General features: G+C 37.6%; 1 protein-coding gene across 5 annotated transcripts in view; it reads right to left on the bottom strand.

Moving 5' to 3' along the window:
- Positions 1–12,711, bottom strand: part of CNOT2 (CCR4-NOT transcription complex subunit 2) — an 89,729-nt gene that overhangs the window by 10,761 nt on the left and 66,257 nt on the right. For all 5 annotated transcript variants that reach the window (XM_020786000.3, XM_020786002.3, XM_078376921.1 and 2 more), the window contains 7 exons: positions 10,878–11,025; positions 9,812–9,994; positions 5,810–5,889; positions 3,559–3,684; positions 1,826–1,950; positions 274–394; positions 10–166 (listed from right to left, as the gene is read on the bottom strand). In XM_020786000.3, the coding sequence (XP_020641659.2) occupies positions 10–166; positions 274–394; positions 1,826–1,950; positions 3,559–3,684; positions 5,810–5,889; positions 9,812–9,994; positions 10,878–11,025 (940 nt within the window). The remainder of the gene's footprint in view (positions 1–9; positions 167–273; positions 395–1,825; positions 1,951–3,558; positions 3,685–5,809; positions 5,890–9,811; positions 9,995–10,877; positions 11,026–12,711) is intronic.

Here is a 12,711-nt window from a genome sequence, read left to right as displayed (position 1 = left end):
TCAACTTACTCAGGAGAGTTGAGATTGAGACCTAGAGTTGTCAAGTCACTTCCTAATGCGAGATGTACCATGCCAGGATCTGTCTCTGCTGCCCTGATGAATGTTAACAAGCCAATCATTCCAAACTGATCTGTCACCATCCCTTGAGGAATATTGGTAACCCGACCTAGGCAAACGCATCACCACATTAATCTCAAAGTGTACCGATTTTTTTTTTAAAAAATTGAAAACATATGGGGAGGGGGAGAGGAGTGGACAGACAAACATGCATACCATCAGGTAACACTTGGATCCCTTTTTTCTGCTGGTTGTTGTTTTGCGTTGTGGAACTTTTATCTCCAGGAAACTTCGGTCCATCTGCACTAGATGATGTTTTACCTGATGTATTCAAATTCTGTTAAGAAAATAAAAGATAAGTATTAAAAAAAAAGACCACACACACACTTATACAGTAATCTACAAAGTCTCTTTACAAGGACACTTATACAGTAATCTACAAAGTCTCTTTACAAGGACATGTGTTCATGCATACTGATTTCACCCTTTTTTCTTTCTAAGGACAAGTTTATATGTTACAGATGTATTCTGAAGCTCCACTGAATTGGATGCAACATCTAGATTACTACTGAAAACATGCAAGAAGACCAGGAGTGTACACAGATTTGGCAATACTGTCCTTTGTTTATATCAGGGATTTAAAATAACAGAATAAATCTAAACTTAAATCCTAGACAGAAGTATCCACTTCATTATCCATCTTACTTTTGTGATATGGACTCCTGCAGGGGTCCTTTTAGTCTATGCATCATCCATGTGAAACTGATTATATCATTCAGAGATTTGAAGTGCTAACAATAGGTGGTGACAATCACTTCTGTTTAGTTTTTACATAAGGCTGAAGAAAGGTAATTAGCATGCAGAATTTATATGTAAGGTCAATAATAGACTTGATACGGGCCAAAAACTGACGTTCCATTCTGATGACATGGGGGCTGTGGTTCACTCCCAACTTCTAGGGGAATATGTTTGCAGTCCCTTGGTGTTCTTTGATACAATTTTTATCAACAGAGGCCCAAGTGGCCTCTAGGGAACAAACTGCCTCCCACCTATTGGCAATTTATGTCTAAATAAGTGAAATCACAGAAATTGAGGCAATGAAACTGCAGCTAATTAATGAAGTGCCAGTTGGGCTGAGAGGAGTTTTAAATGCACTGTTGTGCTCTGTTGTTTTAAATGTGTTTTAATACTGATCTTAGTTACCATTTTAATATAGCACTTGTTTAATTCTCTTTTAATGTTTGTATATTTACTGTTTTAGCTTTTAAATACTGTTTTAGTGATGTAAGCCTTCCTGGGTCCTTTTGGGGAGAAAGGCGGCATAGAGATATTTTAAATAAGTAAATAAACAAACAAACAAATAAACGCACTTCTGCTCACAAAACTGTAATGTAACCAGAAATGCACCTGAGATCTCATTAATTAGCAACAATTTGCTGCTGTGACCTCTATGATTGCCTGAACATGATAATAATGGGATGACGATGATGGTGACCATTAGTAGCAGTAGTGCTTCCTACAGCCCACCAAATGTTGGCTGGATTTAATTCCTTGAATATCAGTCAGATCATTCCCAATATTCCCGATAATAATTACTATCAGGTTGTTGGTGTTTTTATTGGCTCTTCCGCAGTACACAACTGTAAACCTTGCTTTTTCTCTGAAGGGTGGGCTATATACGGATAAAATAAAATACATATTATGAACAATTTGCCTTATTTTTAAAAATGTCCGTTTTTAATAAAATCCCTTAAAGCAGCACACTTACAGATTTACTGTCATCATTACTTGATGTTGGATCTTTGTAGTTGGAGCCTGGTAATGCTGGAAAATCTTCGTTGTGTATTGAGAAGTCCTGGGTTTGCTCACTTGCTGGTTTTGTTACCATTCCAACTGTATTAAAGATAAATGTATGAGGCTGAGTAATAAAGAGTGGCCCACTAAACATTCATGCCAGCTTAACTCCATCAGAACAAATTTCAGCAGTAAAATTAAGAAGTCAGCACAGGCATTTACTACCACACTAAATCATAGAATAGTGAAGTTGGAAGAGGCCTAATGAGGTCATCAAGTCCAACATAACTCATTTCTGATAGCAAATGCCTATGGCAAATTTTTAAAAAGGTGACAACTGACCTCTGAAGTTTACACAAATTAAGTTTCAGTGGCAGGTATAAAAACTAGAATTCTGACTAATATATTTTTGTGCTTCCAGTGGCTAATGTTGAAACAAAAACAAACTAGAAATACTGTGGCACTTTAAAGATCAATAAATTTATTTCACTGTGAACTGTTTCTTGGTTAAAATCCACTTTTTCAAATACAATTTTTATTGTTGCCATTTCTTATTTTACTGTTTATATTTTAAGCCACCATGAAACTGTTTATATACCGTAAATGCAAAGATGCACATTAAATAAAATATGACATATGATCAAATGCTCTTCTAGTGAATTACTCCTTAAAAAGAAATACCATAGACCAATTTTTAAAAAGAAAACTTTTCAAAATTGTTTAATTACATTCATTCAGTAATATAAGAGATGCAAATAATCAGGGACACAACAAGTGCAGAAGAAAAACTGCTAGCACTTAACTGGTAAATCTGGCCTTTGTCGAATGCTTGTCAAAAAAGTTGGCCAAAATTCAAAATGTGAAATTCTAGGGCTAAAGGGCTGCAATCTTCACTAGAATTGTAATAACTACATCTGAAACAAACGTTTTGCTTTCTCACAGATTTTTTTTTTTTTAAAAATAGCTAACTACTAGCAGTTTACTATGCAAGTGGAACAAGCTGGGGAGGTGAAAAACAAAAAAGCTATAGACATCACTGGTTCTTAACCTTGGGTTACTCAGGAGTTTTGGACTACAATTCCCAGAAGCCTTCACCACCAACTGTGCTGGCTGGGGTTTCTGGGAGTTGCAGTTCAAAAACATCCGAGTAATAAAGGTTAAGAACCACTGGTATAGATAATCTAGTAACTGACTTCTCTAAACTGCTCTCAAATGAGGACTGTCTCAATTTTAACAACTTGATCTCTTTGTTCTCTGTAATGTGCCAAGTTGTTTACAATATTTGATTCTTTACATTTTAAACTATTTTCACAAAACCATTGGCTATTTTTTAATAAAAGTCTTCTACTTATTAAATTAAAATGTGGACCTTTATTAAAGATACTAAAATTTTCAAGGATCACATAGAAAGACAGCCCCTTGACCAAAAAAATTATGCTTATGGACAAAAAGGATATATTGCACACAACAAATTTTCATAATACAAATCTAAATATGCCAGCTCAGCCATAAGTCTCATTGAGTTCTATGGGAGTGGATTCTCAGATAGATGTTTATTATAGGACTTCAGTCTAAAAATCAAAAGACTACTGTACATTTTTCTTCAAGATTCTGAGTTGCAAAATCAATACAATCTATGTTTAAGTGTCAAGGATGCCTTTAAGAAAGTATGTTATAAATATAGCAATTAAAATGTTATACACTCACCGTATGGTGCCCTTCCAGCTAGAGGGTTTATTAATGGAGTTGGATTGCCACTTCCTTCCCTTCTGTTTCTGTCTGCTAGTGCTGGAAAATCTGAAAGGTCCAACCCTGTCACATTTTCACTGCCATCTAGAAGAAAACACACAAAATGTATAACTCTTTACAGTATCATTTCCCAGCAAACATAATATACTGTGTAATAATTAGTAAATCACCTTTGAACCAGAAGGGTATTTTATTCCCTTTTTGTTGTATCATTAAGTAAACATCCTAAAATAGAGGGACCAAGGTAATGTGGATCTCACATGTTAAACAGAAATATTCTGTTGGACTGGTGAAGGTCCCCTCAACCATGAGAGTGAGCTCTCCACCTCTCAGAGAATGCCAGCTGGATTCGCTACTCACAGCTCCTCTGTCTGGCAAGGTGGAGACAGATGATGTTCTCAAGGGCACAGGTGTGGTCATGGTGGAACTTGGACTTAAGATGGAGAAGGAGAGAGAGGAGAATTGTTGTGTAGATGCCATAGATTGGGAGGTGTACGACGCCCAGGAGGTGCTGCGACTACCGCCGAAGTTGGAGGCGAGCTGAGAGATGGTATGCAGATATAATCCTGAAACCACCTATGAAGTAGAGCTGCTGGTGCCATTGGAGGAAGCCTCCTGGGTCCATTGGGACCAGATGAAATGCTGAGAGGCTTAAGAACCAATAGCAGGCTTGCTGCCAGTAGAAGAGCTCCAGGGTCTAGCAGCACCAATAGAGAAGCCCTGCAACCAGCCTCCTAAGTCTCAGTATATCAGTATCCCATTCCTTCCCACCCTCCACTCTACTCCACAGGACACACCAGCCAAGTCCACATGGAGTTTGGACAAACCACCCAAGGGATTAGCATACTGCTGGTGGCTGGCAGGGCCTTAGGAGAAGTAGCAGGGAAGGGAGCCTTTGCTGCTTGCGCCAGGGACATTTAACAACATGCATGCAGCACACTTTTTGTGGGACCCTGTGCCTGATCCACCTGTGAGAGGTCTTTGACCTGGTAGAAGAGGCAGGGCTACACTCCTCCAGGTAAATACTATACAGGGCAGTGCCCTGAGGACTGAGGGAATGAAATTTACTCCCAGAATTACATGTTTTATATTAATGGCCCTGTTGGCCCTTTAAAAGTTATGTTGCTCAATAAAAGAGCCTGTTTCTCCAGCTACTCTTGGTGCTGTCATGGAAGGGGGCACAGAGGCTGCTCGCAGATTCACACATCAGTATAATCTGATGTGTATTTACTCAGAAATAAAACTCACTGAAGTCAATGGGACTCCTGAATAAGCATACAGGACTGCAACTATAACCATCTAATATATTAATTCTGGAAAAGGAACAAATAAAAGTAGCAGGGCTGAAAATCTATTGCTGGAGTCAGTTGATAGGGAAGATGAAGAATCAACGTAACTGACAATACACTGGAAAAGATGCATTTCCTCTTGTGGTTTACTACCAGAAGTACAGACAATGAATCTCTCACATCACAATAGAGTTTATGTTTTACTGTTATATGTTTGGTGTGGCATCACCCATAGGTGATCCAGTAGCAATTCAATACATCCTAGAGGGAACAACATTTAAGTAGGGGGTAGAACACCAACTGTGCATCCAAGCATCAGTTGCTGAGTCCCAAGAAAGCCAATTAATACCTGAGAGCCAAATCCATGGCTTAGATTATGTCATTCATTTCCATGGTCCTGGGAACATCTACTAGTTGGAAATGGGGAAACACTTATAATTCCAGCACTGTGGTATTTTGCTTCCCCTGAATTTCCCACGACGTTAGAGTAGGGTTCCAAATGCAGCAGAGGACTTTTGTAGATTTGGCCCATAATTATATGGAGAACATTTAACCTACAGTGTTGAAGTGACTTTGTAAATATAAAATAATCTGCATTCTAAGAAACATTCAGATGCGATTTTAAACTATTCATGAGCAAACATCATGGTTTGACCACCCTTTTCCCTCCCCTCACAGTACCGCACATACCACTCTGGAGGGTACCCTAAATTTCCAAATATATTTTCAGAAGGCATGAAAGGATATGGGGCAAAAGTTATTTTCCCACTTCTATCGGTGGACGTAAGGTCTAGGTCCAAGCCCATGATGACAGAAATTCCTACACAAACGTTGTCATTACAGACACAAATCAAAACATGCATAACAAATCATGTTTATCAAGAAAGCTCCAAACTTCAGAAACTTAACTTAAATCTTACCTGTTCCATTAAAAATGTTACTTGATAAAGAGTTATTCATTCCAAATGCCGGATTCCTGTTCATTCCAAATCCAGACATACTGGTATAAACATTAAAAAGAACAAAGAAAAAGGGAGGGGGGAATGTAACATATTTAAAATAAATCTCAACCTATAGAAATGAATAATGAAAATAGCACATATTCAGCACTACAGTCAAAATGTTTTGCCTTTTTAAAGAACCACTATGCATAAGTAAAATTTTGAGATTTTTAAATTTAACTGTTGACAGAGCAGTATGCACTAGTAACACCGACTGAAGCAATCAAGTGTTTCCTGCAAATAAATACAATAGTTAAAATTGCTAGATCTAAATGCTTCTAACTAGGAAATCAGTCAAACACCGAAGACATTAAAAAATCAAAACAAAACACCTGGAAGGAATCTAACTTGTCAATCCACCCGTGAATGCTTAAAGAACACATAATGACAGACAAGATTACATGAACTACCTCAGCCCAGGAAAACAATCAAGTAAAAAATACCAAACCCAAATCTTCTGATGTAACTGTGCATCATTATATGGAATACAAGTTGAAAATGTTAAAGAACTAGTTGGTATCAACTTTCCATGAACAATTTTTAAAACGGATGAATCCTTGCATCGAACAGTTCCAAGAAATAAAAATGTAGCATGGGTTATTCCAAGGTTACTTTGCTTGGAACAAACTCTGTTATGAAAAATGTGAGGCTGCCACTGCTGATAAAACAGAACTCCCAAAATGGAACAGAGGTGCAAGTCTGAGAATATGCAAAGCAAAGCCACCCAAGCAAACCTTCAAAACAACAAAGGAAATTGAAAACCTTACCAAGAAGCAGTGATATCACATATCATTCTGAAAACAAATCAGTATGTATTTTTAAAATGTGTCTTGATTATTTGAGGCTCAAGAAACTTTAGGCTCATAAGCCAAAATATTATAATAATGCCGTGTCCTCTTTCTGCTTTTCAGTCTTTCATTAGCCGTCTATTTTTCCTTTTAGCTGCTTTTTCATTTACACTTCAAACAGTCTGCAGGGATCGTGCCCATTTAGTTTACCCACACCATGTGCCTTTGGGGGAATCACAGCTCTGAGTATAACAGAAAGTATACTAACTTTTTCTCCATTCAGAAAGTATACTAACTTTTTCTCCATTAAATATAAGATGCAGCCAGAAAGCCATTTTATTTTGTTGTTCAACACCTGTTTGTAATATTGTGATGGTAATCAAAATTAAGGGTTTTGTAAATGAATTGGAACTGACAGAAACAGAACTAACCAATGTTCCCTCTAAGCTGAGCACACAACTGCATCTCCTCCCACACTGCTTTCTTCCTCCTCTGCACAGTGATCACATTCAACCCCTCAGGTTCTGGTCACAATGGAACCCTGCATGTGCCCCCCCCCCCCGAGCTGCATGCACACGGAGGGGCAAAACCGCGTGTGAGAGAGAGGCAAAGCCCTGCCTAGTGGGTCTGAAAATTAGAGGGTACGTTGGAAATAACAAATCAGATACCATTTTAGCCCCTTCTCCCTGCATTTTGGAACATATTATCGTGTTTAGTATTGCTTGCCAGAGGCATAAAATGATGGCTGAATGGACTTCTACTTGAACAGTCCTAATTTAAAATCAAATGAGGCTGAATTACACATACACAAGTTTCCCTATCGTATCTGGATCTAATGATAGGTCTCTGGGAAACTTTCCTTGATCTGCCAGAATTTGTGATTCCACATTTTTGCCAACAAAATGACTCTTTCCTGTATGCCCATCCCTGGAAGAATATTTCTGAAATTAAAAAGGCTTGGAGTAAACAGGAATGAGTTCTGTATTCAGTTCTGGGACTCTAAGCAAAATTCTTGAGCTACAATTCCTTAACTGTACTTGCATGTCTTTTGAACACTTCATAAGTTTCCATTGAAGGCTCTCATGACTCCAGGAAAAAATGAAACAGATTCTATAAGGTCTGAGGCTAGTATTCTAAAACGCAGCAGACCCAAGAAGTTAAGTTTCTATTAATAAGGTACTAAGAAAAACTAATACCAATATGGCTTCATTAGAACTAAAAATGTCCAGCAACCAGCTTTTATATTGGTTAAGAAAATCAACCTGAAAGAAAATTTTGTAGGAAACTAATTGCATAGTTAGTGAGAACTATCAAAGCCAATTGTTCTCATCCTCTGTGGTTTGAGGAGAAGAAGGTGGCCTCCAACAGATTACTCAACCATTACAGAGACCTGGATGACATTATTTTCAGAGCAATAAAAGGGAACATGGGGAAAAAATTAACTGAATGTCATAATTTTTGACAGTCTCTGCTCAAAAATTGGGAACCTGCTTATTGAAAGTGAATGCATTTATTACATATCTGCTTCCACTTCTGAGGATTTAAATACATACTAAGCAACTTAAATACTTAATACAAAAGTATTTATCTTACTTTTACCATTGATTTCACATAATTTTTTCTCAGGACAAAAGAGATTTGAAACCTGCAATGTGATATGCTGTTTCTGGTTAACAAGTAGAAAATTTCAATCTAAGTTGTCTATGGTTGAAGGGAAAAATCTGTCCCTCAAAGAAATGGAAGAGATGAGGACAAGACAGAGGACCAGAAAGTGTTTGTTTAAATGAGATGCATTCTCATATCCTTGCTTTTAGAAAAGCTTACAAAAGCAGAGGATAGTAGCTATCTGATCCAAAGGATCCTGTAACATTCATGCAAACGCTCTGTTAGAGTGAACATTTTATTTTCCTAAAAGGCTTCAGTAAAAAGGCAGCTTTTCCAACATATGGACTTTATGTCTGAAGGAGAGAAGCCTGATTCAGGCATTCCTCAGTTCAGCACTGTGAACATGCTTGGAGAGGAGCACCTAGCTTTCTCCCGCCATCCTGTTCTTCATGATTACAATGCTAAGTCTGAAGAGTGAAAGATGCTTGCTCACATGTAGACTTTATAGACAAGGAACCAAACCTTCTCCCTGGAAATCCAAGTTCATGCTCATTTAAGACATAAGACATAAGACATAAGAAATTTATTTGTCATTGCGCTCACAAGTGGGTGCAACGAAATGAGGTGCTCTTCCCCAAGGTAAAACTGGACAACACTACAAAAAAAAGTTAAAATATACACAACTTTCACCATCCAAATATAGATACCCCGTTTTCTCTCAGCAATTGAAATCCACCAAAAACCTATGGCCCCACATTTAAACTCAATACTGCACTTGGGTAAAAACTGTTCTTGAATCTGCTTGTCCTTGCTTTCAATACCCTGAATCTCCTTCCTGATGGTAATAGTTTAAAGAGCTGATATCCCGGATGAGAGGAGTCTTTCAGTATGTTAGATATCTTCCTCTTACATCTGTTCTTATACAATTCTTCCAAAGAGGGGAGTGAACAGCCAATGATGTTTTGGGCCATCTTAATCACCCTTTGAATTGCCTTTTTCTCTGCCACTGTGCAGCTCGTGAACCATACACAGAGACAGTAGGATAATATGCTCTCAATCGAACTCCGATAGAAGGTGTAGCCCTGACAGGATTTTTCAGTTTCAGCCCTGCAGCCATGAAGAACATGCTGGCAGAGGGGGTGTGCTCTGTGCCTAAGCATATGCATGGCACTGGGCAGAAAAACATCTGAACAGGGCTAAGACATACACTGCACTATACAAGTGTATATGAAACTCACCATACAGCTCTTTGGACTGGGACAGTCATTACATTCTAGTTGGCTATGACAACTCGCTAATCCTAAAGTAAATTTGCTGAAAGTAATCTTATATAAAATAACTATGCTTTGATTTAAACATGTATTTGACAGGCATGTTTCATCTGTGCAACTGCAAAATTAAGAACATTTCAAAATAGACTCCTTTGCTTCCACACAAAAAATATTTACCTACTTCAACTTGTTTTATCAGTTAAAAATACAGTATCTATTACCTAGCCTAGAGTGACAAATAGTAGTCCTTATCTTACCTGTTCACAGTAAAAGGTTGTCGAGAGGGTTGTTGCTTTGGCATACAGATTATGCTGGGCGAGCTTCGATTAGGGCTGCCTAATCCTGAACTGCTCATGCTGTTTGTCCTGCTGGGAATTCCAATGCCCTGACCGACCTGGGAGTGGTTCATCATATTCCTAGGATTCATAGGCAATATACCCCTTAAAAAAGAAAAGGGGGGAAAAAAGATGTTCAGCTGCCAAAGGTTTTGCAAAAAACCAGTTCTCAGAACTGTTTCTAAGCAACAGGTCCATTTGCTTGTATCCATATAGAAAAATATGCTTTTCTTCTAAAACTAATGATCCACCAGATTTGCTACCATTCACCTTGACTAGCAATGTTTCCCAATGTTTCATTCACATTCCAGCTTTTGACATTCTATCATGTGCAAATTTCAAAAACAATTATTGAAGCCTGGGATACCTGATCAAAATTATACACCACTCTTGTAAGACTGATTACATCATCAGCAACAATGATTTTTCAAAAATTAAACATTTGCAGTTCTTCTCCTTATGTCATACTAATGATGATTTTCAGGACTGTAATTAAAGACTTTCATCTTACAGTTTCCACCATTTCCTTAAGAGTTTAGAGTGAGGAGTCAGAAATGTTTAATTTCCAAAACACACACACAAACCTGCCACTGATGTCATCAGCCTTACCAGCCTAAGTTATGGAAACTAGATTTTACCCAAGAACTGAAAAACCAAATGTCACACATTAGCTTATATTCAAATGTCATTTAAACCTGAAAATGTACTGAAACCATACAACTAGTACAGTGTTCATAACATATGTTGAACTGCTGTCTAACATCTACCATTTTAACAATTCAGCACAGCAAAATTTGAGTATTTTTTGCAGCACAGATCACTCTTGCAAAACAGTATTTTCTCAAACACTCCCAAGCGTAACGACCTAGAAAATTAAAATATTTTCCTCTTCTAATAAAGTTATCCAGAATACATAATAATGTTCAAGTTTTTTTAAAGCAGCATATTTGAAAAGGCTCTGCAGAAAATATCTGTTGTCAATAAATACCTGCTCGGAGATGGAGGCGTGTGAAGTGACATTGTTGGTACCCCTGTTGTTGGCGTTACGTGGCTCGGTAACTGAGTGCCTTGTGATAAGCTGCGATTTAACTGAGGGGTATTGTTGCTCATCCCCCTCATTGGAAGGCCTAGTGCACCTATTGAAAAAAATTCAGAGGCATGGGAACGTAGAGAATTAAGGAACAGTTTTAGCTAATCTGTGAAGATGGGGATCTACTTTGATTTGGCAGTCAAAATGTTATTATTGGGCTTTTATTTGGGAGCTCCATGGATTAAATATGCAATATCAAAAATTTTAACTGACTTTATTAGCAAGTATTTCTAGATGAATCCATGCTATGGCAAGTTTTAAATTTAAAAACTACTATGGGTTCACAATTCAATTATTTGCTTCAAAAAAATTCAACAGAAAATGTTTAACTTTTTTTAAAAAACTGGATATTCTGAAGGCTGTATCATGCCATTTTCAATATTTATTAAAATACAGCTGTATCACCTACACAATACTGTAAGTATACAGGACTACATTCCATTGCTGACTTAGCAGATGCTGCCAGTACTGGTTATATCAAACCCTTTCCTCACTGATACTGATGGAATGGATTTCGTGTCTGCCTACCAGGGGATTTTCCCCCCTCATTTACATGCTTCTGAAATCTGCTCCAGATCTGGGGAACTTCCAGAGAAGATTTAGGTCTGGAGACAGTCTGACAATAGGGGGGAAAGGAAGGTATTTTATTGTATGAGTATCAGGTAAAAACAAAAGAAAAATAAAGATTACAAAAACCTTAAAGACTAACTGCTATATTTTAATCTGAGTTTTCATGGACAAGTCCACTTCCTCGCTGTTACTGCATGAACAGAACTATACTTATGTAGTTCTGTGTACCACTAAATAAGTTGACCTTACCACTGAGTAAACACATAGACTTAGATTTTACATCATTTAAAACATTCTAGCCAGAATCTTAAGAATATATATTCAATGAAATCCACAATGACTTCAAAATCTCACTTTTAAAAGACCAAATTAAGATTATTAAACTCTTAATATAGATCAAAGTCCTAACAGGTATCAAATTAGGAATTTGTGGTTTACTTGTTTCTTGCTTGCCATACTGGTGATTTTTTTCTCAAGCAAGAAGAGTTGTTTTATAAATTTCTTCATCTCTGTGACAAAATCGTGTTTGTTACATATGTAAAAGTATATCTATAATTTTATATCTATCTATCTATCTATCTATCTATCTATCTATCTATCTATCTATCTATCTATCTATCTATCTATCTATCTATCTATCTATCTATCTATCTATCTATCTATCTATCTATGAAAAAATCCTTAGAAACCTCAATCATCCCCTTGATCTGAAAAATGTACAGTATACCATGCACAATCTACCTGGAGTTGGCCACAGTGATAGGCCTCCCACTAGTATTTCCTGTGACCAATCTGTGGCATTTTTAAAATCTAAAGTGGAGGCCATCCGCCAGGACCTTTATCCCTTTTTACAGAAAGTAGACTGAGTTGAGATGTCCAGTGCATTATCTTGTCCACAGATGTTAACCTGCTTTCAACCTGTGACATCCAATGAGGTGGACGGGGTGCTTCTGCGCTGTCGTGCCACCACCTCCTCCTTAGACCCTTGCCTGGCTTGGCTCATTAAAACAGCCAAGCCAGTAACAACAGAACGCGTCACTGCAATAATTAATGGGTCTCTCCAGAAGGGCATGGTTCCCCCTATCCTCAAGGAGACGCTCATTAGGCCTATTCGAAAGAAACCTAATTTGGTGGCAGACAAAATTGGTAATTATAGGCCCGT

Source organism: Pogona vitticeps, chromosome 5 (assembly GCF_051106095.1).
Source record: "Pogona vitticeps strain Pit_001003342236 chromosome 5, PviZW2.1, whole genome shotgun sequence".
Taxonomy (NCBI): domain Eukaryota; kingdom Metazoa; phylum Chordata; class Lepidosauria; order Squamata; family Agamidae; genus Pogona; species Pogona vitticeps.
The sequence above is the reverse complement of the archived record's forward strand: the minus strand, read 5'-3'. Positions and strand labels throughout refer to the sequence as shown.